Here is a 25428-nt window from a genome sequence, read left to right as displayed (position 1 = left end):
CATCACATTCTTACGTGCACCAATCTCAAAGGTTGCTCTACTTTTCTTTTCACATAGAGTGCTTTCTGCGTGTACGTGTATGTACATTAGCAAATCGAATTAAAGCATCTTCACCGCCAGCCATAGAATGTATGATGTGTGCTGGGGTGATAATTCAGAAAGAAAGAGAACCACCTCCCCAAATTCGTTCCTGATCTCTTGTCTCTAGCCTATGGGCTTCCAGGCGGGATAAGCTTTTCACCAACGTCATGCAAGAGTGATTTGATGATGTACTTGACAGCATCGTATCGGGCCTGCAAAACGGCGTCGTTGGGATCTTTGTCGGCTGCCCCCTTGACTTTCAAAATCATCGACTTAGACGTGTCAACAATCCAGTCCTTGGTGTCCGAGGTGATATCATTAAGCTGGCTCCTTTTCTGGTAGTCAGCAAAGAAAAAAAAAGTTAAGACTGTTTCCAAACGGAAGGTGACTCACGGAATGAAAAGATTCCAGCTTGCAGCCACACCAGAACACTGGGGAATATTGTTCTCGATGAGCTGCAACTGCTCGGCGACACCATTAATTGCCTGCCACAATCTCTCTCTGGTCCAGATGTTGTTCAGGTAGTCAAAGACAAGAACGGGCAGAATGATCATTCCCAATGCCTTGCCTGCATCTTCATCCGAACGAGCAGCATTATCAAGCAGTTCCGCAACTTTGTCCTCATGGAAGATGGCAGAACCCGACCAGATCTGTGATGTACACCGTCAGTATCATACGGAAGAATAGCTTTTTGGGCTCTTACTCTAGTTTTGACTGCATTGACCTGGTAGTCAGCAATCAAAAAGACGCCACGGTTCCGGAAAGAGCCCAAGGCTTCGAAGACACGGTCATTTGGCACTGTAGATGTCTTGAACGTGCCGCTCTCCATCTTGGGAACATTGCTGGGGAGTGATGGCTTGGTCCAGAAGTCGGAAAAGCATGCATCGTCGACACGTGCGAGCTTCCCGTCAGTGACCATTGTCATCCACATAGAGATGCTTTGCAGCTGAGCCATGTGAGTCAAAGCAAATCTTGGACCAGGTCAAGAGTACTTACCTCGAGGATGTGCTCAGTGACAGTGAGAGCCGGAGGACTGGACGAAAGAATTTGGTACCCGACGACGGCGGTGTTGGTGCAGTCCTTCAAGTCTTCAGGCTGCAAAGCAAACGGCCACGTCATGTCGTTACCGTTTTTCGCCTTCTTCAAGACCTTTCCGACGGTAGGATATGGCATTGCTTGGAAATCTACGCGGAAACCGGATTGGAGATTCACGGAGTACTGACGGCGTCCGCCGGCAGTGGTATCCGTAGTGTCTACCTGTTCAGGCGGGCAATCATCAAGGTTGTCCTCGTCACACTCATCGTCGTAATCGTCTCCGCCTTCGTTGTCGTCATTGTGGCACAAGTCCTGGTCAATATCGCAGGCGGATATGTCGCAAGAGTGGTCCAAACCTCCCTTGATCAGCTTGGTGATGTTGGCAAGCGTGTGGACGAGATTGTCATGATGGTCGTTGTCGGCGGCAAGAGCACGAGAATCGGCACCGGGTGACAAGATCAGACCAAATAGAAGCAGTAACCAGAAGACCATAAAGGGTAGAGGACCAGCCGTGGCAACCATGTTGATGTTGGAAAGCTTGCAAGCTTGACCCGAAGAACTTTAGTGAGGGTATCCGGATATCTGGGCCAGAGTTCAGCAGAGAGATACGATGAACGCAAGGTTGAATGTATTGAAGTGGCCAGAAATGGAGGATCGAATTGGCAGGGTGACACGCAGTTTGGATGGAGAGACTTACGAACAGGCGGCTCTGTAGGGTGGACGATGGAGTTTGGTGAAGGAGGAGTGGAAGAGGGTTTGGAGTTGAAGTTTTTCATGCCCTGGCTAGGGGTTGTTGTGCCGGCCACGCAGGTGCTCGCCGCGCTCACGTGCCGAACTCCGTTGATATCCTACTTAAATGGGTAGTTGAATCCTGTCCGTGGACATATATGTATAATTTAAACTCAAACCTGTGTCCGGCAACTTGCTTCGACTCCCCGCATATGTTTTGCAGAATTTTTTTACATGGGATGGGGAGTTGAATACAAGATCCGAACGAAAATTTGTACATTTAAAACTTATATCTACTTCCGGATCTTGTCTTCAAGTACCTACATAAATATGATGATGCGGCAGCTACGTAAGGCAGATGCAGGCGGGTAATTTGTCACCCGTTATGAAGATGACTCCATCACCTTCATTAGTACGAAAGTAAATTCTACCATGCCCACTGTGAGCTACTCGCACCATAAGTTCAACTAATCAATGACTTTCACGGTGGTTCTTTAGGCATGGAACTAGCGAAATATACGAAAACGTATCCTTGTTTACTACTTTGAAGCAACCCAAAAAGAGCACTTCAATAGAACGAGTTCTTAACAAGCCCATACCACTATATCTCAGTCTAGCAATCATTCAAAGCGGCGTTCGTTCTTTGGCGGCTGCCAACAACAACCGGCCTGCGACGAGGTCCCTTTTACAGAGCTGAACATAGACCTTCCACAGGCAAAAAGCGGCTTCTCGTCCGTATACTTCAAGATGAAGGCGAGGATCTGCTTATGAAACAAATTCAGCAGACTAAAGTTGAATTTCGAGGACTCGGCCTTCGATAGCTTCATAAGTTTCCGAATATTGACAGAATCCCACTGGTTTGTCCTCGGGCCTTTCTGAGAAGAACATGGTAATAATATAGAACCAGAGAAAGCGCTTGTTCCACTGAATGCTCTCCGGCCTCCTTACACAGCGCCTTGTGGTCGTTGGGGTACTGTGAAAAGGTTCCACAACATGACGGGCCGGAGCGACAAGACCTTTGGCAACTGCAGTATCAGGCTGCTCCAGTACCCAATGAGAAAGCAGTCGATTAGGCCAAGGTGGCGTAGTATCGGCCTGATACGCTTAAGCAGGCCGACGAGGGCTGCCTCCGAAGTCGAGAGGGTGAGTTCGAGTGAGCGGAGCTCCAGCCATTGCACGTCTTGAAGGTGCAACAGGACGTTGAAGCCGATTTATGTCTGATACGGATCAACCACACTGCCGCTGTCGTCCAAGTCGTCCATGATCATGGAAATTGGCCTGCGTTGGCGCACAGTTTGAGGTGGGTGAGGTCCGTAGCGCTTCGAAGGACAAGGTAAGCGGCGCAATGAGCGACATGCGGTTGGTCTATTATTCGAAAGGATATATCGACATCAAGGCGAGTAAGATACACAAAGTGAATCAGGAAAAAACCTTCCAAATTGTGCTTTCCCGTTACGACATCCAACTTCTGCAGGTCCACGAGCTTGAGAATCACCTTCATAAACTCCAGCGATCTACGGTCACAGCCCAAAGTCTTCAAATCTCCAGCGAGGGTATTGGTGATCTGATATGGGACCTCCTGATTGAATACGTAGTTTAGATAGTACACCCGAGTTTTGACGATGTGCATCCTGGACTTTATGAATGAGCACGAGGAAGAACATCTGTAAGCGCCGTTGGTCAGACAGAAAGCAGAGGACCAGTTAGTGAAGCTGTTAAACCTGCGCAAGATGAGCGGGTGAAATTCTAGCTTGTTGACACAAGCATGCCAAGACCGGTGCGTTGCGACATTGATGGCTCTCTGGAGGCTTTCGAAGCTCATGGTGAATGAGAGTGTCTCGAATAAACGGCGGGCGCCAAGTTCGGAAAATGCAAAGCAGACGAGGCGGAGATGGCGGAGCTCACTCTTCTCCACATCAGAGAAAACGACATCCCATAACTCCGAAGGTAGTATCGGGTGGTAGCGTAGCTGACTGGCTACGGACGCTGTGCTCGTCAGCTTTCGGATCATCGCGACTGGAATTTCCCAGGATGATGATGAGGTTCGAGGGTGGTGATGGTAGAACGCATTAGAAATAGAGTAGAGCCGTGGATGGCCTGGTATTGAACCAAGGAAATCAATGCGCTCCCCCGAAAGAGTATATGTATAATATTGGAACGTAGAGCGTGCTGTGGGAACTCCACGTGCGCCAGGATACTGACCACTAAGAGAGGGCCAGCTGTTAAAGTAGCGAACCGGAGATCGAAAGGGGCAAGCCAAGGGCGAGAACGAAGTGTAGCGAAAGAGACGTTGAATAGGTATAAGGATTCAACGGGATCATGGCGAGGGTTTAGCGTACCATGCACATCATTAGTGGATGAGTTCCTGCGTGGACACGCGCCCAACAGCTTTCAGGGACGAGCCTTTTAACTCTCTCTCTCTCTTCGATGTTTCGATGTGCAGGCAGGCGACTGGACTCGGCTGCTACATTGCAGCTCGAGGCATGTTTGAGATTAGTAAGAATGGTCGGGGTGGCGCTGAGGAGAAGAGGCGTGCGAGGGACATTGGGCGCTCTGTTGTCATGAACGGGGTGGCGCTGCGCAGAAATGGAGATGGTGTTGCGGTGGTAGCGAGCGCGGCCGCGGGTTTGTGATGTCACACACCCACTCGGCCGCCTCTCTGCGCCGCGGACAGGGCCTGCGGGCGCCGGCGCACAGCGGTCGCCGCTCATGTCGCATCTGGGCGGGCGCAGCGATCCCCGGGGTCGCGAGCGCCACCAGCGAGGCTGCAGCGCCCCTGACCTGAGGAGAGCTTAGCACTGCTCCGTAGGTGCGGCGGGCACAGCGTTGGGTGCGGGCCTGCTACTGTAGCGGCTTGGCGCACGTGAGAGCAGCGTCAGTAGAATTCGTCGAGGATCAACTGCGCTGGTTGCAGCTAGCTACAGCACGCCTGTCCTCAAGCCCGCTCCCAGCCTAAACAGCTCTCGAAGCAAACGCGCCCCGTCTTTGCCTGCGACTCCAGCGTTCGCCCGCCACCTTGCATCCCGACGTTCCTCGCCCCAGCGCGCTAGCCCGTCTGCTGTCCAGGATCGCCGCCGCCGCACCGCACAATTCTCACAGGGACACGGTCCTTCCATCCACCACACACCACCACGCGCCCACGCCCCGCCGACCACACCACGACCGCTATCCAAATGGCTCCCTCCACATTCGCATCCGCTGCCGCGGGCAGCAATTCCACCGCCAACGCGACGCGTAACGATTCCAGCGGCGAATGGTCAGTACACCCGCCCCTCTGCCCGCCACGCGACATCTGCCCGCCCACCGCGCCTCAAATCCCCGCCGCTGCCGTCTCCGCCCTCTCTGTCGCTGGGGACCGCGCCGCTGACGTGCCCAGGGCCCGCCGCGCAAACGGCGCAACCCAGACCTTCCGCCGTCCTTCGCACGCCACCACTCTCTCCAACGCCGCCAGCACCAACGCGTCAAGCCCCGGCGTCTACGTTCCCCCGCACCGCAACGGCACCGCTGCTGCTGAAATCCGATACCCCAAGGATTCGCTTCTGTCATTGTTCCGCCAGGTACCGCTAGACTCCACCGACGGCCTCGACGGACTATATGCGGGAGGCTGGGAGCCGCAGTCTTTGAACGGCATGTCTGGAGGCGCATGGGGCAGGAGTCACGAGCACGGCAAGGAGAACCCGCCTGGACCTGACGTTTGCTGGGATCGAGAGGGGACAATGCAACCGCTAGCTCTGACGGACATGACGGAGGAGGAGAAGGAGGTAAGCTTTTCGCTGGCGCCGTCACTTGCAGTCGCGTGTATTGGGTTCCTCAATGCCTCGGCGCACACCTGTTCTGGATTGCTTTTATTCGTTGCCTTTATTGAAGGGGCTGCATCCCCAAACCCGTCGCCAGCTAGCTAACGTGTCCACAGCACTTCATCTCGTCCGTCAATTCGCCGCTCAAATTACCCAACCAAAACGCGAACAAGGATAATGTCGTGAAGGATGGTCTGGGCCGTAAAACCTCCGTCTCGCACGCCAATGGGCCAGGTAATTACGGATTATCCTCCCCGACAACCAACCGCCCAGGAACGCGCCGCCGCGATACAGCAGAGGCGTATCCTTTCCCCTCCGCGGGTTCGCCGGCCACCAGCAGGTTTTCCCAAGAATCTAACGCTGCTGTCCCTCCGCCTGCACTTCTGCGTCGACGCACGGACTACAAAGAGCCCGGCGCGGGTCCGGGCAATGGGCCAGAGGAGCGTGATAAAGACAAGGCTCAAGGCGATGCGGGAAACCCTCCCTTCGGCTTGAAGCGGAGCGCCACTGGCCCTTTCAGCGCTGGTCTTTCTGGCCCGTCTTCCCCGTGGAGCGCCGGACCACAGAGCGCTGGATTTTCACCCATGGGCAGCTTCGGCAACTTTTCGCTTGCCGCGAACACTGGACAAGCTTCTACTCCAACCGAGAAAAGACCTGGACTGGCAGCTTTACGTGGTGAGAGTCGTTTCAAGGGTTTGATGAACAAGGACAGTTCAGAGGACATGCAGAAGACGTTGAGGGAGAGGGCGTCCATGAACAGTCTTGGGAAGGTCCCTGAGAACGATCCAGGCAGGCAGACTCCTTCATGGATGGAATCTCGTGCAAACCGTCCCATGAGCAATGATACCGATCCTTACGTCGATGATACCATGCGCTCAGGCAGTGCCGCTCTTGGCGGTGGTCAAGATAGCCCTCCACGTCGCCAAATGCCCGGCTTTGGTACGCCGCAGAGGCAGGACTCCCGGGATGAGGGTGGTTTTTCTGCCTTTGGCATGACGACGGATAATACGGGATTCAGCAGTTTCCTTCAGAGTCGTGATGCCTTCCATCATACTCCTCAACACCAAGGCATCCATGGAAACGAGCCAATGAGCCCCACTGACACAAACCCGTATCAAAGCCCTCAGCATGAGAAGCACGAATCTGAGGAGATTGATACCGACGGTTCTGACATCCACAATGCGACGCTCCCAGGGCTGGGTGGATACATGAATGATCCTGCTGCTGCTTCTGGCATGGCGTCCTTTGGTGGCATTGGCAACATTGGCCGCGTCTCTTCCGCCTATGAGGCCGCTGCCAGTGACCGTAGCCAGACCTCGAGTGTTGGACCGAACAGACCTTTTCCTTCTCTTGGAGGCCTCGGCGGATTGCCGGGGCTGGGAGGTTCCTCAGCTTGGACTCCATCTCAAGCTGCGGTTGGTACTCCGAGCCGTGAGCGTTTCAATCCACCTTTTGGCGACAATGCTTTCGGATCCGTCGGCGAGATGCACTCCCCCAGCCTTGCTGGACTTGGCCCGAACAGCCTGTATGGGGGCGGCTTTGGCGCCGGCCTAACGGGTACTGGTTCGATTGGCCGTGGCAGCAAGCTTGGGTCGCTCTTCCCAACTGCCATGCAGGAGCAGATGCGCTCTAGCGAGCAGAACAGGTTTGGTGGTGGAGATGATGGTTCTGCCGAGGGAGACCGTCAGCCCGGTTCGTTTGCTAGGAACGCCTTTGGCGGTAGTGCTGGGCCTCACAGAGAGACTGACAGTCCTTTCCGAGCCGGCCGCGGTGTCTTTGATGAGCTGCTGGCCAACAGCCTTCGCAACGCCGATGGAAATCCCATGGAAGGCCTGGGCCAATTCGCATCTACTAGCACCGCTGCCGCACAAACGCCTACTCTTGCCACGACCCAACAACAAGGACCCCTCGGACACGTCTCCCAGACTATTCTCGGTCAACCTCAAACCGTCAGCAGCTCTGCGTCCAACCAGCCTCCCGCGGCCCAGCAGCGTACTATGGTCATGCCTGACCGTATGAGGTGGGTTTACCGTGACCCGTCGGGTAAGGCTCAAGGTCCCTGGACTGGTCTTGAGATGCACGATTGGTTCAAGGCTGGCTTTTTCTCCCCAGAACTGTTGGTCAAGAAAGAGGAAGACCCGGAGTATGAGCCGCTTGCTCAGCTCATTCGTCGGATCGGCAATTCTCGTGAACCTTTCCTTGTTCCGCAGATTGGCATTCCTCACGGCCCGCCATCCACTCAACCCGGAAACGCATGGGCTAATGCTGGGCTTACCGCCGGTGCCCAGCCCCCGTTCCCGAACAGCTTCCCCAGCTTTGGCACTACTTTGACTGCTGAGCAGCAGAATGCTCTGGAACGTCGTAAGCAGGAGGAGCAATACCTCATGGCGCGCCAGAAGGAGCATCTCGCCCAACAGCAGGTACTCGTCAAACAGATGCAGTTGGGCATGCACCCGCACCAACTTAACCATCACTCCAGTGCCCACAGCTTGCACAGCCAGCCTAGCTTTGGTAGCATCGCTTCTCCTGGCGGCTACCAGCCGTCACCTACCCAAGCCTCTATGCCTGGGATGGCCGGTTTCTTCGACAATTCCTTTCGCCCTGGCCCGGCCGCTGGTCTATCGCCGATCGGTGCCGGAGTGGAAGGGCTAGGAAGCTCGAGAGAGGATCTGCCAGCCATGCTGGAGCGTATGAACCTTGGCCGAGCTGGCCAAGTGCCCTTCGGTGCCGCCCCTGGCTCATTCGGCTCTCCGCAGCAGGATGGTACTCACGCTCAACAGGTTGCTAACATGCTGAACGACCGGGCTCGTCTCCAACACGAGCAGAATGATCATGACGCTCAAATCAAGGACGATGATGGCCAGATGACGCAGCAATCTGCCGACCGTCTTCAGCAGTTCAGAGACCTTCGGGATGAGCTCGACAGAGAAGCAAGTGCGGCCGCTGCTGAGACTGCCGCCGATGTCGCGGATCAACAAGAGCATCAGCATTCTCCCAGAGAGTATGAGAGGGAAGAACCGTCCACGCCTGCTCAAAGTGCTGCTCAGACCGCGAAGGAGACCGAAACCCCGCCAAAGCCTTCTGAGCCGCTCTCCCTGACCGAGCAGGTCAAGGCTGCTTCTGCCAAGCAAACTCCGGTCCCTCAGTCTCCATGGGCTAAGGTGGACACCTCCATGCCGATGCCTTTCCCTCCGCCTCAATCTGGATCTCCTCTCCCGGCGCCAGCTGCCCAAAGGAGGCAGAATCTGGCCGACGCACTGCATCAAGAGACTCGCTCTCGCTCCCAGACCCCTTCAGTTGACACCCCTAGTGCTTCCATTGCCCCTTGGGCCAAGGAAACGGTTGAGGCGCCAAAGGGTCCTTCTCTCAAGGAAATTCAAGAGGCAGAGGCCAAGCAGCGTGAGGAAGCCGAAGCTGCTGCTCAAGCAGCCCGTGCTGAGCAACAGCGCAGAGAACTGCTCGCTTTGGCTGAACAGGCACAACCGCAGCCCAGCCTCCCTTCGAGTGCCACATGGGCTAGTAATGCCTCGCCGGTCAACGCGCCTGGCACGCCGTCTGCTTGGTCGAAGGCAACGGCCGTCAAGGCCCCTGCTTCTACCGGCCCAGTCAAGAAGACACTGCAGCAGATTCAGAAGGAGGAAGAGGCCCGCAAGCAGAAGGCCGCGGCGGCTGCGGCTGCCAGTGCCGCCAGTGCTGCCAGTGCTGCCGCCACTACTGCCAGCTTGTCCCAGGCTGTGGGCGGAGGCAAGCGCTATGCTGACCTTGCGAGCAAGCAGACTCCGGTCGCGACAAATGCTCCTGGTGGCGCCTGGACTACGGTGGGCGCGAGTGGAAAGATTAAGACGCCTGCCCCTGCCCCTGCTCCTGCTTCTCCCGCCGGTAATCGCACAGCCAGTGTTGGAAGCGTTTCGGCTGCCAAGCCCAAGCCGGCTGCCCCCACGCGTCCCCCTGCTCAGGCTGCCCCAATGGTCGGCGCTCCCGATGCCACCGCAGAATTCAAAAAGTGGGCTGCAAACGAGCTTAGGAATGACCTCATCAAGGGCACTGACGGTAAGTTTATGACATCTAAGTTCTGCAACGTGATGCTAATACCATGCTGTAGCCGATGAATTCGTTAGCAACATGCTCAGCTTCCCCAGCGAGCTCGACATTGTCACCGAGGCAGTCCACTCCGTGTCTCAGACGATTGATTCTCGCCATTTCGCCCAGGAGTTCATTCGGCGCCGTAAGCTCGCCGACAAGGGTATCATTGAGAACTCGGGCACTTCCAGCCCCGGCCCTGCCAACGGCTCTGGTGGCTGGAGCGAGGTCGCGAAGAAGGGCTCGGGCACCAACACTGCTCAGGCCGGTGCGGCGAAGGAGGATCTTGCTTTCAAGGTTGTCGCCGCGAAGAAGAAGGGCAGCCGGAAGTAGGTGCGAGAAAGTCATGGGATGATGTGGAAAACGAGCGGAGAATTAGCGGGAGAAAAAAAGCCGGAAAAAGAAAGCAAGCGTGTCGGAAGATGGAGCTAAAGCGAGCTATTGGCGTTCTTGTTCACCTTGGGAAGCGTTGCCTGTTTTGCATACCTGAGGGAGGTTTGTCACTCGTTTGGGAAGGTTGTTGTTGCGGTTGTCCTGTATTTGCGAGTAGCGTTGCTTCTTCGCGAATGCGTGGTTGTCCCTTCCTTGCATTGCTCATCGCTGTGCTGTCGCACGTGGAGCAGCGTGCTGTTGGGAGGACGTGTATTACTGTAGTTGGTTGTATGAATGTACCATGTAACTCGTTCCGCTGTTGCCTTGACCTATGTTCCGGTGTCGGTGAGCTTATTTCCTGGTAGCGCCGGTAATGGCGCAGGAAGGCGCAGCAGTTTCATTATGCGTTCGGTGCGGCTGTGCAGAGCACCAGCCACATCATTTGGACAGCATCCCAACCGGGTATTCAGGATGGAGCCCATCATCAGCCGCGGTCATTTCCTCGTTTCAGCTCGCCAAATGACTGCCACACGTAAGCAGCTGACCCTGGATCTATCCGCCGCTCTCCACGTTACCTGAGATCTCTCCTATTAAACCCGCTGCCTTCCGTCTCCCGCTCGCTTTGTGCACATTCAACCCCTCCCCCGCAGCGCTCACCAAGGTACCCCAGCTCGGCAGCGCATATCGCAACAACTGCATCGAACGCCACATTTCACTTGTCGACGCGCGACACCATGTCCAGCCACGACTATTACGGCGGCGGCGGCCACCAAGACTACGGCTACGGCCAGCAGGGCTACAACGCTGCTCCGCCGCCGCAAGGCCAATACGGCGGTCACAGCCCGTATCCGCCACAGCAGGTGAGTAGCTCCCCACGCACTCTCACACAATCGTGTCTCCAAGCAAAATATTCTCCTTCCCGAATGTCTCGTAGCGAACAAAGAGGGCGCGCGCGCAGCTAACCATGAGATCTCGCGCGAAACTACCAGGGTGCTTACCCGCCGCCGCAACAGCCGCATGACCAGTACAACCAGTACCAGTCGCCCCCGCCTCCTCAAGCTCAGTACGATCCGTACAACGGCGGCCACCAGTACTCGTCGCAAGCGCCGCCGCACAGCGGCAGCTACTCGCCCGCGCCCGGCTACAACAACGCCGTCGCCCCGGCCCCGTACCCGACGGACGAGTACAACCGCGGCAGCCACTCGCCCTACCCTCCGCCCGCGCAGTACGGCGGCGCTCCTCCTCCCGCCCACGGCGAGTACGGATACGGTCAGCAGCAGTACCCGCAGCAACATCAGCAAGGCGGCGCGTACGGCAATGAGCATGCCCGTCAGTACGACGCTGCGGGCCAGCCTCTGCCGGGACCGGACGGCGATCGCGGCCTAGGCGCGACGGTTCTGGGGAGTGCGGGCGGCGCGTTCCTGGGACATAAGATGGGCGGAGGTGCGCTCGGGACGATTGGTGGGATGGTGGCGGGCGCGATTGGCGCGAACGTGTTGGAGAATTCCCACGAGAAGTACGCGATTTCTTCTTTCCTCTTTGATGTTCTCTGCTGGAGGCAGATTTTGGAAGATGGGTTGAGTGGCTGATGCTGACATTTGACGATAGGGACAAGAAGAAGAAGAAGAAGTCCAAGCACAAGAAGCACGGCAGCGACCACGGCGGCTCCCATTATGGTGGCTCGTCGGCGGCGATTGGTGGCCTCTACCCTCCTAGCCACGGTCATGGGAAGAAGCATAAGCACAAGAGCAGGTCCAGGAGCCGAGGTGGAAGCAGCAGCAGCAGCTCGTCGAGCGACTCGGACTAGCGCTGCGGCACTATTACTCACGAGATGATGGCTTTGGACGGCCTTTCTTCTCCCGCTGCTGGATGCTGGGTCATGTTGCGTTTGCACGTGTTTCTTGTGGCTTTCTTGCGGACATCACTCAGCAAGCATTCCAAACGTTACTGACGACAATCACGATATCCTAATTTTCCTATGGTTTGTTTTGGCTTACTGAACCTCTATTTTCTTTCCTGGCGGGTCGCAAAGGACCGTTATTATCGGGGAGGCTTGCAGAACGGTAGCTCTAGGTTATTGAATCAAGAAGACTATTTCCTTTGCAACAGCAAATGACGAGACGCGTGCGGGCGCTCGCGTGTCGAACTCGCGTGATCGGAGCTTCATGACCAGCAGCGAGCGAGCGGCGCGAAGTGGGGGCGGGGCAGCTGAGACAAAATGCTGCCCTACCGGCTTTTCCTCGGTTGAAATTTTCAATCCAACACCCACTGATGACTTGGAACTCGAAAGTAACACGCCGAACCTCTCAGATTTTTTCCCTTTAGCGCGCATTACGAGGAGGGGAAAGTACGAAACGAGCGCGAGACTCTGCAGAATATCCCAGCAGGGAAAAAAGAAAGAGAACAAAGGGAACAACAAGGGAGAAAAAATTCCGGAGAGAGAAAAAAAGACCATGACGGACGTCTTCCTCGCTCTCTTCCGGCGCGCCGCGCTGCCGGAAGGCTCCTCCCCGCCGATCAGCGAGCAGCTCGCCGCCCTCGAAGCGGGCGACTTCGAGGCGCTCCTGTCGCAAGGCGACACCGCCCGCGCCCTGCTCGGCCGCCACGACATCGCGGACGCGCCCGCCCCGCCGTCCGACTACCCGCTCTGGACCAACTGGATCCACCGCCGCCTGCTGGCCCTCCTTTCGACTTCCCCGGAGAAGAAGCAGAAGCGCGAGACCGCCGTCGAGCTCGTCGCCGTCGCCGTGGCGGCCCTCGCCGCCTTCGTGCAGACCAACGTCACCGGCCCGCCGCTGCCGTTCGCGTCGGCGCGCGCCGTGCTGCCCGAGGAAGTGGCGGCCGACGAGAGGGCGCTGCGCGAGGCGAGAAGGCGGCTCGTGCAAGGCCTGGGCGCGGACGGCGCGGCGGCGTATGCGCGCACGCCGAATGTGGAGTTGTTGTGTTTGGCGGACGCGGTGGTTGGGGAGGCGTTTGGGGAGGTGGAGGCGGCGCTGCTGCAGGAGGAGGGGGAGAGGTTTATGGTGACGGTGCTGAGGTGGGCGAGGCTGAGGGTGTTGGTGTTGAGGCAGCGGTTGCTGGGTGGGGAGGTGGCGCCGAGTTTGCAGGTGGCGATTTATGGGGAGCTGGAGGCGTTGGAGAGGGAGTTGTTGAAGGAGGGTGAGGAGGAGGATGAGGTGGTGAGGGATGCTAGGGTGCCATTTCTGTTGGAGAGGGCGTCCATACATACCTTGCATGGGTTTGATAAGAAGGCGCGGGAGGATCTGGACAGGGCGGCGAAGGAGAGAGAGTTTGAGTTCGCGTTGACGGGTTTATTGGGAAAGCGGACCAAGTTCCAGGAGAAGGAAACCAGTCAGCTCGTCGTGCTGGCGAGGAGTAAGAGCACGGAGACTGGTGATGAGACCGGCAAGGGAAAGGGGAAGGTGGTCGTGAAAGAGGCAGAGGGGGATGATGCGGAGTCCAAGCCCAAGACACTGGATCTCAATGATGATACGCTTTTGGAGTCAATATCCTTCACGGAGAAGCCCAAGTCGTCAACCGATATTCAGGACGAGAACTCATTACCGCCGAGCTTGGCCGCGCTGGATCCCGGAAATCAGCCCAAGCTGGACCCGCTCGACTCCATTATTCTGCTTTCTTTGGCCTCGTCAATCACGAACACGTCGCCACAGAACGGCCTGACGAGAGAGGAAACGGTTCCCTATGCCACGCGCGCGCTTGAGGGCGGTAGTTCTAACTGGCAGGTCTACACACAGGCCCTTCTGGTTCGCAGCAGGACCGAGGGCTACCGAGCGAGAACCGCCGAGCGCGGCCTGCTCCAGCTTCAAGCAGTGGTAGACCAGGTTATTGCGGACACTTCCGGAGATGGGGCCACCGCTACTGCTTCAGGTGACGGTTCTGCGGCCACGTTCCTGCCGCGGCCGCAAGAGGAGGACTCTGCGCCGGTCTCTGAGCGTTTGCGTTACGTCTTCCAGCTGTGCACGCCGACGAGGTGGGAGCTGGAATCCGAGCTGGCGCAAGCGTGGGTCAAGATGGGAGGTCTCCGTTCTGCATTGGAGATCTACGAACGACTGGGCATGTGGGCTGAAGTTGCACTCTGCTGGGCTGCTACCGAAAGAGATGACAAAGCTAGACTGACAGTACGGAGGGAGCTCTTCCACGCAACAGACGGTGACGATGACGCGGCGGGCGAGGACGAGAAGTGGGAAGGCGCACCGAGGGACCCGCTGCCCGGCGACGCGCCCAGACTGTACTGCATCCTGGGCGACATCACCAAGGACCTCGACATGTACGAGAAGGCTTGGGAGGTTTCGGGCAACCGGTACGCCCGCGCTCAGCGATCTCTTGGCCGCCACTACTTCGCCGAGAAGGAATATGTCAAGTCTGCAAACGCCTACAACAAGTCTCTCCGCGTGAACCAGCTCAACGAGAAGAGCTGGTTCGCCCTCGGCTGCGCGCTCCTCGAGCTGACCGAGTTCGAACGCGCCGTCCAGGCCTTCACGCGCGTCGTCCAGCTCGACGACACCGATGCGGAGGCGTGGAGCAACCTGGCAGCCGCCCTACTCCACCTCGAGCCGAAGACGGGCGAGGAGGACGACGAGGACGCCAAGGCCGCCGCTCCCAAACTCGACGACGAGGAAGAAGACGACCCCAACCACATCGACGTCACCAAGCGCAGCCGGCGCGACCCGCAGCAGCACCGCCGCGACGCCCTCAAGGCGCTCAAGCGCGCCGCACACCTCCAATTCGACAACTTCCGCATGTGGGACAACCTCCTCACCGTCGCGGCGTCGCTCAATCCGCCGTCGCTCGCCGACGTCATCACCGCCCAGCGCCGCATCATCGACCTGCGCGGCCAGACGGACGGCGAGAAGTGCATCGACGCGGCCATCCTCGACGCGCTCGTCCGCGACGTCATCGCGCTCGAAGACGGCGGCTACGACGCGGCGAAGCCGGGCCCGACGCGCATGCTGGTCCGCATGGTCGACGAGGCGGTGGTGCCGCTCATCACGGGCTCGCGCCAGCTGTGGGCGACGGTCGCGCGGCTGGCGCTGTGGCGCGGCAGGCCGGCGGCGGCGCTGGACGCGCACGAGAAAGCGTGGCGCGCGGCGACGGCGAGCAGGCCCGGCTGGGAGTCGACGGGCACCGAGGCGGGCTGGAACGAGGTCGTCGACGCGACGGTCGAGCTGGCCGCGGCGTACGAGAGTCTGGGCCCGATGGAGCGCACCGAGGGCTTGGCGGCGGGCAGCGGCCAGGTCGTCGCGAAGGACTGGAAGTTCAAGGCGAGGAGCGCGATCAAGGGCATTTGTGGCCGCGGGAAGGAGACGTGGGAGGGGACCGAGGGGTGGGAGAGGTTGAGGGAGGCGTTGGAGGGGTTAAAGGGCGCGTAGGATCTGTCTGTAGTCTTCCAACGGTCAGCAGCATGGGGGTCTTGCGTTGGCTTTGAATGGTGGGGTGTAGAAGGGGAAAGACAAAAGTTCATGGATCTGTTGGAGCTTGCTTTGCGAGTTTGGGAAAGGGGATATTTACATACATGGCCTGAGTAGAATGAGAGACCACTTGTTCAGAAACGTCTATCTACAGCGGTCCTGAGATGTCCGTGCGAGAGCTTGGTTAGTAGCTGGATGTTGAGGATTCTGGGAGTGAAGTAGTGCTGGGGCTCAGGATGTGGCTGCACAAATTGAAGGTGGTGATGAGTGAGATTGGCTATGTGAGCGACGAGATATTGCCTGTTGGCCAAAACGTTTCAAGCAGGTTCGACTACAGGAAGAAGCCAGCGCCCGCTTGCTGTCGCACGAAGGGGCCTATCCGCCAGACTCCGCCACTGCCACTGGCACAACGACAAAAACGGCGGCGATGACACCAATTACGGTGTCGTGATGACATCACCACCCGGCACCAGCTCGCCGCCGCTGTCACTCCCACTACACAGGTGAGCAAGCAAGGACGGATAGAAACAAGGAAGCAGGTTAGGTTAAAATATTGGGCACGAAGCACGGCGGAGAAGAGCTCACTTGCACAGATTGAATCAAGAGAAGAGAGAAAAAAGCTTGAATTAAAAAAATAGCAAATTTTTTTTTCTTTTGCCCCCAGCACTAAGTGCTGTTGACCCGCCCACCCCGACCATTTTTTTTTTAAGGTAGTCGTCACCCCCGGACGCGTCAATGCCCCACCAGACGACACGAACTAGTCAGTTCGGCGCCCTAGACTCTTCGCCCGTAACCCTAATCGAAACCTCTTGCGAGGCGCCGCTAGAAGAGCTGAGGAAAAAAAAAAAAAAAAGAGAAAGTGGAGGGAGGGGAGGGGTTTATATAGGCCCCGGACGAGGGCGGGCGGGCCGTGGGCAGCTGCTCAGGGTCCAACCCGTTGCCACGGGTAACAGGCAGAAGCGACGTTCTGGGAAGGAGCAAACGGTGGGTAGTCACCCGGGGTGCTTTCACCCTCACCAGCACGTGAAATTATCACCACGAAAAGGTGACACGAAGCGGAGGCCAGAGAGACTCCAGGTGAAATGACATTATCACCACGAAAAAATGACACGAACCGGAGGCCAGAGAGACTCCAAGTGAAACTTGGCCGAACAGCCAACCAACACCATTGCCCCTCACTTCAGCCAGAGGTTTCTCGCCCAGGAGGCAGAATCGGAACCCCGGATCCACAGGCATATACTTCTTGACTGGAAAAGTACGCTCGCTTGGCAACCAACTCACAAGCGGATACAGAAGGTATCGAAGCATCTCTATGATGGCATGCGAGCTATCTACTGACCAATATCTTCCGCCTGTATTTGCACGTTTGATGTGAACGACTACCGGGATGACGTGCTGAGGGAGCGGGGATGCGGGAAGACCGGCGGAGCGTCTTTCAAGACAGGAATATGTGGGGAGAGGGTAGCTTTGCCGATCTTCAGGGTCTGGCTTGTGCGGTATGTGGTCTTCTGGCCGTGCGGCGACCGCGGTAGCAGCGACGGCGGGATGATCAGTTGTACCGTCTTGAAGGTAATGGTTTTCCTCTCCTTCCCTGCATAGCATTTCAGGATAGTAGGTGCACGTACACGGTGCCAGCAAGCCGGGCGGGAACAACCCGAGAGCCGCGAAAGGTCTAGAAAGTGCCAGACGGCGCTAACCGCTCTGGGCAAGTATGGCAAGTGGTGGGGTGGCGGTGAAGCGAGAGCACACCCGCACTCGTTGTCCAAATTCGCAGCACGCGGGGAAAAAGAACGGCACCTCATGAACGCCGGCCGGCCGCGGAGAAGAAGCCAAAACGTCCCGGCGCTCATCCTCACGCCCGTGCTGCTTGCTGCCCTCGTGATCACTGGACCACTCATCATCAGGCCATGTTGCACTCACGAGACACATGAAACGTTGAGTCAGTGATGGTTGCAGCGGACGCCAAGGTACACGAGGCGGCTCTGACAAGTCAGGAGAGAACAGACCACGTCAAAAGATGGAGAACGGCCTTGCAAACGGTCCGACTGTGCTGCTTCCCTATCGATATTATGCCTATTATTCTGTCATACACATGAAGTGTCTGTGTGTGCTTCTAAGCACGCCGCGGCCGACGGCAAACGGTCAAGACTACACCCATACAGGACGCCAAGTCACCAACACCGGTCTGGTGTATAACGCCACCCTAATCCCGTCGTAGATCACAAATTTTTTCTCTCTCAAATCAATAGACAGAATCTTGCGCCATCCCGAAAGTCCCGGAAGTTCCGATATCGCCATATGGTAGGGGCGCACCCCTTTCTGCTACCTTGGTCTTGCAAAGAAAACGCCACAAAAACTCCTAACTTTTTTGCTGCTTCTGCAGTCTTGAAATGCATCTCTCTCTTTCGCCTGATACAAAGAAAATATCAACCCGAAACAAATGCTCCCTCAAAAAACTTCTAGATAGATGCTGGGTATGATTACATTACGGCAACAGAGTCGTACGAAGGCGGCATCTCGCCAAAAATCTCGCAATAAGGGGGTATCGGTGCGGAAAAAGCAGTCGAAGTCGGGGGCAGCACGGCCGAAGGGACAACGGCGGCGAACTGCTGTCCCTCCAGCGCGGCGGCGGCGGCGTTGCCGCCATCGTTGGTGTAATCCCAGTTCGAAACGGTGATGTCGTAGACGGCGCCGAACTTGCGCTGGGGGAAGGGGTACATGTTGACGAGCTCGCCCGTGTCGACGCTGTACTTGAGCTCGGCCGTGATCAGCTCGAGCACCAGCACGTGCGAGACGGACAGCGCCGACGCGTCGTCCGTCGCCGCGGTGCCCAGCGTGTCGGGCTCGACGCCGCACGACGCGCGTGCCGACGCGGGCAGCGCCACGTTGAAGGACGTGTCGACGTCGCCCGAGCCCGGCGCCGGCGTCGGCAGCTTGTCGAGGTTGCCTGTCCAGCCGCCTGAAGCCAGCTTGCGGACGTGCTGCTGAGTTTCCTTCTTCTGTTGCGCCTGGTCGGCGCTGTTGGTCGCGCCCGTCTCGATCTCGGAGAAGAGCGGCAGCCGGCCGGCTTCGGCGACGGGCACGACGGCGGCGCGCTCCTCGATGCGCCAGTCCAGCCGGCGCACCGCGAGGCGCGTCGTCGTGCGGCCGCGGCGTGAGATGCTGCCGCAGAGCGTCAAGCGGGCGGTGAAGTCGTCGGCGGGCCGCAGCACGCCGGGCAGCGCCAGCCGCGTGCTCATCTGGCTGTCCGGGAAGCGGCGGCGCAGAGACACCTCGGCGGGGCCTTGGGGAAGGTGCAGAGCGCGGCGCAGCTGCACGGGGGTCTCGGTCTTGAACAGCGGCTTGCCGGATGCACGCGAGACGGCCGTCGCGGCAAGCGTGTACGAGGTGCTGGCGACAGTGGTCGAAGTCGAGGCGGGGAGGTGGCCCGGGATGCGGACGTTGAAGGGAAGGAGGTTGCGACGCTGCTTGTTGGACGACGAGTCCGGGGAGGTCAAGGGAGAGGGCGAGTAGGCGACAGTCCATTGCATCAGCTCCTCAACGCAGGTCCGCTTGTCCCGGGTGGGGCTGCGGTTGCCGAAGGAGCGTCGTCTAGAGGGCAGCAGGGCATCTTGCGGCTTGGTAGCGGCCTTCTTGATCTTGGTGGTGCGCAGCAAGACGAGTTGGATGGAAGTGATGTCGGCGTGCTGGGCGGGCTTGGCGGCGACTTCGATGTGGCCGGCCAGGGGCACGCTGTCGGCCTGGCACGGGTCGCCGATAACGGTCAGAGGGGACTTGGGGATTCGGAGATGCATGTTGGTATGGGCCTCGTTGAAGATGTCGGCGAGCCCTTTTAAATCGGATTGCGGGCTTTGGGCCGGTCTAGACTGGGGATGTGCACGGTGCTTCGGAGTCGCCTGAGCACTTGCCGGTGGAGGCCAGCTCGCAAGAGGGATGGGTCGGCAATGTCGTGGCTGGGCGGAGCAGGGCGCGGTGTATAGGGTGGACAGCGCAGTGCGAGGCGTTGAAGTTATGTATAGGAAGAATTTGTAGGTGAGCAAACTAGCCCCGGATCGGAAGCCAAGACGCAGGCAGCGCAAATAGCGGGAAGCGGTTAGCCCGCCTCTCTGCTCTCGCTTACGCAAGGGTCCACCCCGGCGCTTTTCCGCTGAAAGACTGCGATGGTGGGAGCACAGTTTTGCTCGGGGCCACTTGCGGGCGAAAAGTCTGCTGCCGCTGGCGAAGGACCGTCGTCTCTGCAGGCTGCTTGCGATGCAATCCCGCGCGTGCGGGATGTTATGCGTAACAGAAACACGTCGAGGGACTCGACTTCCTTTCTCGTCCACAGCCCAAGGCGCTCAAGCCACAGTACGTAATAAAACCTCCTGTCGCCAGTCACCGGTGCTCGCACCTCATCACGCACATCGTCGATATACGCGATTCTAGAATCGCACCGTGCTGCATCCCCCTTTCCCCTCCCAGCTGATGGACAGTCGCACGTCTTTCGGCGATCTGCAGCGTAGTCAGTCGGGAATCCGTGCGCAGACTACCATGATTCCATCCTCTCCCCATACTCGCGCGTGGCGCTAACTACTGGCACGGGAGCGCCCGAGCCCGGCACCGACAGCGGTGGTTAGGTAACGCATTGGTTCCGTAAATACCGATGACCAGCGCCGACAGTCATGCTGATGGAGGCGAACGCGTGTTCAGCATGGCTTCCCCGTGTCCTCTCCCGCGAGCTCGTCATCCCCTCCAGCAATGACTCCACATACGTGCTCACCGGAACGAGGGTGGGAGCTCCGCGCGGTGGAGCGGTAGTCGGCGTCGTCGGCGTCGTCCAGGATCTGGGTTGAGGTGAGATCCATTTGCATCAGGATTACGTAGATCCTGTTCCAGACGGCTCACGGACCCCACCGCCTGCCACTCACTCTTGGCGCAACCGAGCCCGCTCGGCTTGGCAAGGAATCATCTGAGAGTTTAAAGCAACATACAGCCAACTCTCACACGTCCGAATTTCGCCCATCTCGAGCACTGCAGCGCCGCCGCTCCCCGCTCCAATTCCGCTGTCTTCCGGGCGCGCCAATTTGGTGGACTTTCCCATCTTTGGAACACCTCACCCCCTTTCGCGCCCTACACGCCGCAACATCAGCAGCCTGCTTACCAACATCTCCGCCAAACCGGCAGACCGGGCGCGCGTGGGCATCGGGACGGCGACTAGCTCTGCTCGGATTGGTCAATGACGTGGCGCGGCATCGCGGGAAGGCGCAGTCTTTCCATAAAAAACCCGTCATTCCAGTATCATCTCGATGTACGTCGGCTCCTTTGCGGTGAAACTAGCACTTGCCTGCGTTTGGTTTCAGAATACGTGATCCAATCAACGCTGAACATCCATAATTAAGCTAAGTCATGTGTGCTGTTGTCATCGCTCTCCTCCCTGGGAATGCGTCTGTGTATGCTGACCGAACGCGTTCAATAATCATGTATTGACCCGCCGCTCCCGACGCACCAGTTCGAGGACCAAAGGAAAAAAATTATAAACAAACAACAGAAATAATAAAAGGTGGTATAAGTAGCAGGAACATCATGAAGAGGACCTGTTAGCAAGAAAAAATTGCCAAGAATACAGACGCCTCCAGAAGCTTCATCCAAACTTCTTCCATGTACTCTAAACCGACACAAAAAGGAAACCTTGTAACACCATGAAGTTCGCAATCTGTTGCTGGTATCCTCAAGCCCCGTCCGCAGGCGCTGGTGTGTGTTGCATCGGATAATCTCAACAGGTGGTATTGTCAGTTGACGCAATCTGGCGACATGCTTTCGAAGAGGATCATTCCGCATCAATGATGAGGCATTCATCAGAATCCGTCAGTAAGGAAAAGGGTGACAGCAAACCGGACCGATGAAGACCACGATCCAGAGGTCGGCCCGCCGATGATAGAATGCTGCGCAGCAGCAGCAGGCCCGACAATAGCCTCACAGGTTCTTCCACCTCCTCGCGACCTGCGCCGGCGTCAACCGCAGCCCAGCCTTGACTTTGAACTTCCTCGCAACATTCTCCCACCGCTCGCGCTCCACCTCCTCGTAGCACTCCGCCAGCAACGCCTCCTCGCCCTCCCCCAACACCGGCATCGGCGGCTCCTGCCTTCTCCTCTTCCCCGCCGCCTCGACCTGCCTCTCGTGCCGGAAGTTCAAGAAATCCTTGTAGTCGAACCCGCTCTCGCCGTCCAGCTCGGCGATGCGCGGCGCCACGCGCGCGAAGCGGCCGTACACGGCGGCGACCGTGAAGGACGGCGTCTTGCCCGCCGCGACGCGCCGCGCGTTCAGCCGGTCCGCGATCTCGTCCCAGTGCAGCCGCTCGCGCGTGCGCAGCGCCTTGATCTCGCGGTTCTCCGGGTCGTTTTCCGGCGCGTGCTTGCGCACGTACGGGTGCGCGCCCGGGTTGGCTGCCATGGCGCGCAGGCGGGCGCGGTGCGACGGGTTGTCGTCCGGGTGAGCGTACGGGTCGCTGGCGCCGGCGGCGTTGGGGGCGTTGGACGGCGACGACGGCCGAGGGGAGAAGCCGAGCTGGTGGGGCCGGTGGATGTCGTTGTGGCCGGGCTGCGGACGCATTGTTGGGGATGGGGTCACGAAGAGGGGTTCGCCGTCGTTATCATCGTCGTCGTTGTTGTTGTTGCGACTGGGCTGGAGATATGGGCCGGCGGCCGAGAAGACATCGACCGTTCGCGGGATGCCGGAGGCGTCATCGGTATCAGGCATCTCGCTGTCCATGTGACTGCTATGGGAGGATGCGGGCGAAAGTGGTCGGTGTAGAGCATCTTGGAGTCCAAATGGATTGTAGCTCTGTCGCCTGTTCTTCTGGCTGACCTGAGTGTCGGAAGGACGTTTATTGGTTTTCCTGCGCTGCCGTGGGAGCTCCAAAGTGTTGCCAGTCGCTCTCATGTAGTCGTTCCTGATAGAGCGACCTGGGGGGTGGACACGAGTCTTCCGAGAATGGGAGGGTGGTGGAGGCACTTGGTCCCTGATCTCAGTAGATGAAGCGTGGACATACGTGCTGAGGTTGTCTTGATTGGCGTAATCGTCAGTCTGGTCACTGGTGACGGAGCCTCGAGGGCTGCGGCAACGAATTAGAAAGATACCAATACGTATTGGAGCAAAGGAGAAAAGGGCAGAAGACATAACTCACAAGGTACTGGGTACACTGAAGTGGGTCGCCATGATTATGCTTTGTTGATGCCGGTCTGCGGATGGGGCGATCGTTGGAATTATGATAAATTTCCCTCCGGCCACTGGATAAGCTGACTGCGGGTCTGAGATCAGATTCGTATCACGGTGGCGCGGGTGTGGCCAGTGAAGAGAGGTTGGACTGTCTTCCAGAGGGGTTGAAGACACCGGCAATCCGCTCGTCGGAGTTTCTGATCGTAGTTGAAGAAGGATGGTGGAGGGTCGCTTTAGAAGTTCTCTTATGCCGTTTGGGCCACAGCATCTGTTGTCCGATGGCATATGCAGGCACATGGCCACGGCTTCTCAACGTATGGCCGTGCACTCGATCATGGGAACAGGAAAAGCCAACCAGGTGTCCCCAATGACGGTACAGTGCATCGTTGATTGTAGATGATGCAGAACTGTTGGATCTCAACCAGGCTCCCCCGAAAAACCTGGTGCAGCTACACGTTGCAAAGGTTTTCTGTTGGTCAATGGTCCCTGCGGACCACTGCCCAGCAGGATCGTGATGCTAAGCACTCACGGTGGGCATCAGACATGGACCTCCAGTAACCATCTTAAAGAACGCATCCCAGCATACTACACTTGTGCAGCAACCCAAAATGAGGGTCAAGCGCATGCTGTAGAATAAAGGAGTGGCCAGCCCCATCAAATGGCGGAAGAAAATCTCATGCGGATTGGCGCAGGGCTTGTCAAACGTCAGCAGCAGACAAAGCCTGTGGGCTGCAGCAGGTGACGGCGGTCAGCAGCGTGACGCGTATCGGGAGCTTGATGAGGTGTCTCCTGCAGCAGACACAGCCATGATATGAGCGCATCTTGATCAATGTCTGTTGCATCCCTGGTATTTGTATGTATGGGTCGAGAAATGCGAGACGTCGAAACACAGTATTGCGGAGGCGTAAGGTCTGATCGGGTCGACAAATAAAGGTAGTTGAAGGTCTTTAGGGTCGAACGTCTTTGATTAAACACCTGACCACGTCAGCACTGCGCTGCTTGCACCTATGAAGGCTGTCTCACATACCCTATTCGGACTGAACATGCTGGACCCTTGCGAGCTTGCGTTTCATTCTGAATGTACTGTCAAGAGAGTCACAATTGCATGCGCGAAGCAGCAAAATCACTCTTGGCAGACGTGTTTAAGTTTTAGTCTGACTGTGTCCAAGCACTCCATGGTGGGGGGCGATGAAAGTAGCGCAAATGCCGGTGCGGAGTAAGTAGTATGTGCTGGAAACTTCATTGGTCAGAACTGAGCACGTAGGATAGAAAGAGCAGACAGGTCAAATGAAGGCAGGCTTTGAAGCGGCAGATGATGACTTTGTGGATGATGTAAGACACTAAATACAAGATGCACTCTTCCAAACGCCAGCCCTGGGCCCCAACGCCGATACCGATAACCAGGCAGTATCCGTTGTTGAAAACACACTCAAGGACTCTGGTAGCGGGCAACACTCACCGCTACTCTGTCCTTGCGACGAAGCGAAACTATTCCGACATTACGAACTCGTTGTACGCTTGAGCCTCGCTGAAGGCTAGTCGAATCGAGAATCAAGGCAATCTTGTCTACCGTTCGGTAGGCTGAGGGTTCTTTCGCGTGGCTAGCGAAGCGACATGTAGGTGGCAGCCGCAGTGAGGTAGTTGGCCTTTTGCTCGCGGTCCCGCTGTTCTGCAGCAAGCTGCTCATCGGTCTTCGGCTTGGCGGGGGAGCCCCGATGGAAGGCCTTCTTGAGCAAACTGGTGGTCGACTTGGTGGTGGAGTTGCTCATGACGGAGGCGGTATCCGACGAAGAGGTGGAATCTCTGGGCTTGGACATGTTGGCTGGTTGATGTAGGATTTTGTTGGAAGGCTCGGATTTTGTTGTGGTGGTTGTGGGTGCCGAAGTGTAAGGGTTAAGCGCGGCGTTGGAGATGTAGATGAGCGGAGAAGGCAGAGTTTGCTGTTTGATGTATCTGGTTCTGGTTGACTGACGTAGAGATCAGGCAGACAAACTGGTCTTATATGTCAAACACTGGCAGGCTGCAAACAGTCATACCTGAGGCAGGAATAGGTGGTTCGGACATTGCATTGTCAGCATGGAAAGCATCACACGCACGTCGGGGTTAGGGCGTGTTTGCTAGGGCCCGGCGTCGGATCGGCCATTGCGGCGATGCTGAGCACGGCATCGGTGTTCGAAAGCTATCTGCGAGGCGGAGTTGGATCCTTCGGTGCCATGGTAGGTATGGCGCCGGATGCAGCCAAGCGAAGTAAGGAACAGGGCATCCACCATGCCTCGCAAGTATGGCTGGAGAGAGTAAACTGGCGGTAGGTGCGCGCATGTGCACGCGGGTTGAGTCACCGCAGGCTGAATGGAAAGGCGTGGTGGCTTGCGAGGTGCTGCAATGAGACGCGCCATCTTAGGCAGCAGCGGCGGGCTGGTTCTGGTGACCGGGAAGTGTCGTCGTGGTTGGAGGGGCGCGTGGGCCGCGACTTTTTGGTGGGCTGACTCACCCAAAAGTCGCGGCCCACAGACACCGCAGAAATTGCCGACAGGACGAGCCATTACATTCCCCGCATCCCCGCAACCCAACCGTGACGGTGTCCAAGTTGGGAAGCCGTTGGGCCGTCCCGTCAGCACTTCTGCTACGCTCTAGATCCTACCCTTTGCGCCATCGTGTGCGACTTCGGCATCGCTACAGCACACTCTCAAGTCGCGAATACCTTGGCCTTG

At 57.6% G+C, this 25428-nt stretch overlaps 7 protein-coding genes across 7 annotated transcripts; 3 read left to right on the top strand and 4 right to left on the bottom strand.

Annotated features, from left to right (window-relative positions):
- Positions 1–209: 209 nt before the first annotated feature.
- Positions 210–1638, bottom strand: SLS55_000760 (uncharacterized protein; the record flags this gene model as incomplete). Its single annotated transcript, XM_066772268.1, has 4 exons — positions 210–411; positions 475–731; positions 785–1027; positions 1078–1638. The coding sequence occupies 4 exons, from the start codon at positions 1636–1638 to the stop codon at positions 210–212; spliced, it is 1263 nt and encodes a 420-aa protein (XP_066637547.1).
- Positions 1639–5018: 3380 nt separating this feature from the next.
- SMY2 (kinesin-like protein) lies at positions 5019–10055 on the top strand (the record flags this gene model as incomplete). The annotated part of the gene is made up of 4 exons (XM_066772267.1): positions 5019–5101; positions 5222–5606; positions 5759–9692; positions 9745–10055. The coding sequence occupies 4 exons, from the start codon at positions 5019–5021 to the stop codon at positions 10053–10055; spliced, it is 4713 nt and encodes a 1570-aa protein (XP_066637546.1).
- Positions 10056–10828: 773 nt separating this feature from the next.
- On the top strand, positions 10829–11901 carry SLS55_000758 (uncharacterized protein; the record flags this gene model as incomplete). Its single annotated transcript, XM_066772266.1, has 3 exons — positions 10829–10954; positions 11084–11610; positions 11703–11901. 3 exons carry the CDS (start codon positions 10829–10831, stop codon positions 11899–11901), a joined length of 852 nt encoding a protein of 283 aa, XP_066637545.1.
- A 646-nt stretch (positions 11902–12547) lies between these two features.
- SLS55_000757 (uncharacterized protein) lies at positions 12548–15484 on the top strand (the record flags this gene model as incomplete). The annotated part of the gene is made up of 1 exon (XM_066772265.1): positions 12548–15484. The coding sequence occupies one exon, from the start codon at positions 12548–12550 to the stop codon at positions 15482–15484; it is 2937 nt and encodes a 978-aa protein (XP_066637544.1).
- Positions 15485–18003: 2519 nt separating this feature from the next.
- Positions 18004–19317, bottom strand: LDB19_1 (Endocytosis regulator; the record flags this gene model as incomplete). Its single annotated transcript, XM_066772264.1, has 1 exon — positions 18004–19317. The coding sequence occupies one exon, from the start codon at positions 19315–19317 to the stop codon at positions 18004–18006; it is 1314 nt and encodes a 437-aa protein (XP_066637543.1).
- Positions 19318–21475: 2158 nt separating this feature from the next.
- On the bottom strand, positions 21476–22270 carry SLS55_000755 (uncharacterized protein; the record flags this gene model as incomplete). The annotated part of the gene is made up of 1 exon (XM_066772263.1): positions 21476–22270. One exon carries the CDS (start codon positions 22268–22270, stop codon positions 21476–21478), a length of 795 nt encoding a protein of 264 aa, XP_066637542.1.
- Positions 22271–24318: 2048 nt separating this feature from the next.
- On the bottom strand, positions 24319–24534 carry SLS55_000754 (uncharacterized protein; the record flags this gene model as incomplete). The annotated part of the gene is made up of 1 exon (XM_066772262.1): positions 24319–24534. The coding sequence occupies one exon, from the start codon at positions 24532–24534 to the stop codon at positions 24319–24321; it is 216 nt and encodes a 71-aa protein (XP_066637541.1).
- Positions 24535–25428: the final 894 nt, after the last annotated feature.

The sequence above is a fragment of the Diplodia seriata genome, assembly GCF_021436955.1.
Source record: "Diplodia seriata strain FDS-637 chromosome Unknown scaffold_1, whole genome shotgun sequence".
In the NCBI taxonomy this organism is placed as follows: domain Eukaryota; kingdom Fungi; phylum Ascomycota; class Dothideomycetes; order Botryosphaeriales; family Botryosphaeriaceae; genus Diplodia; species Diplodia seriata.
Note: the sequence above shows the minus strand (reverse complement) of the source record. Positions and strands in the feature narration are given on the sequence as shown.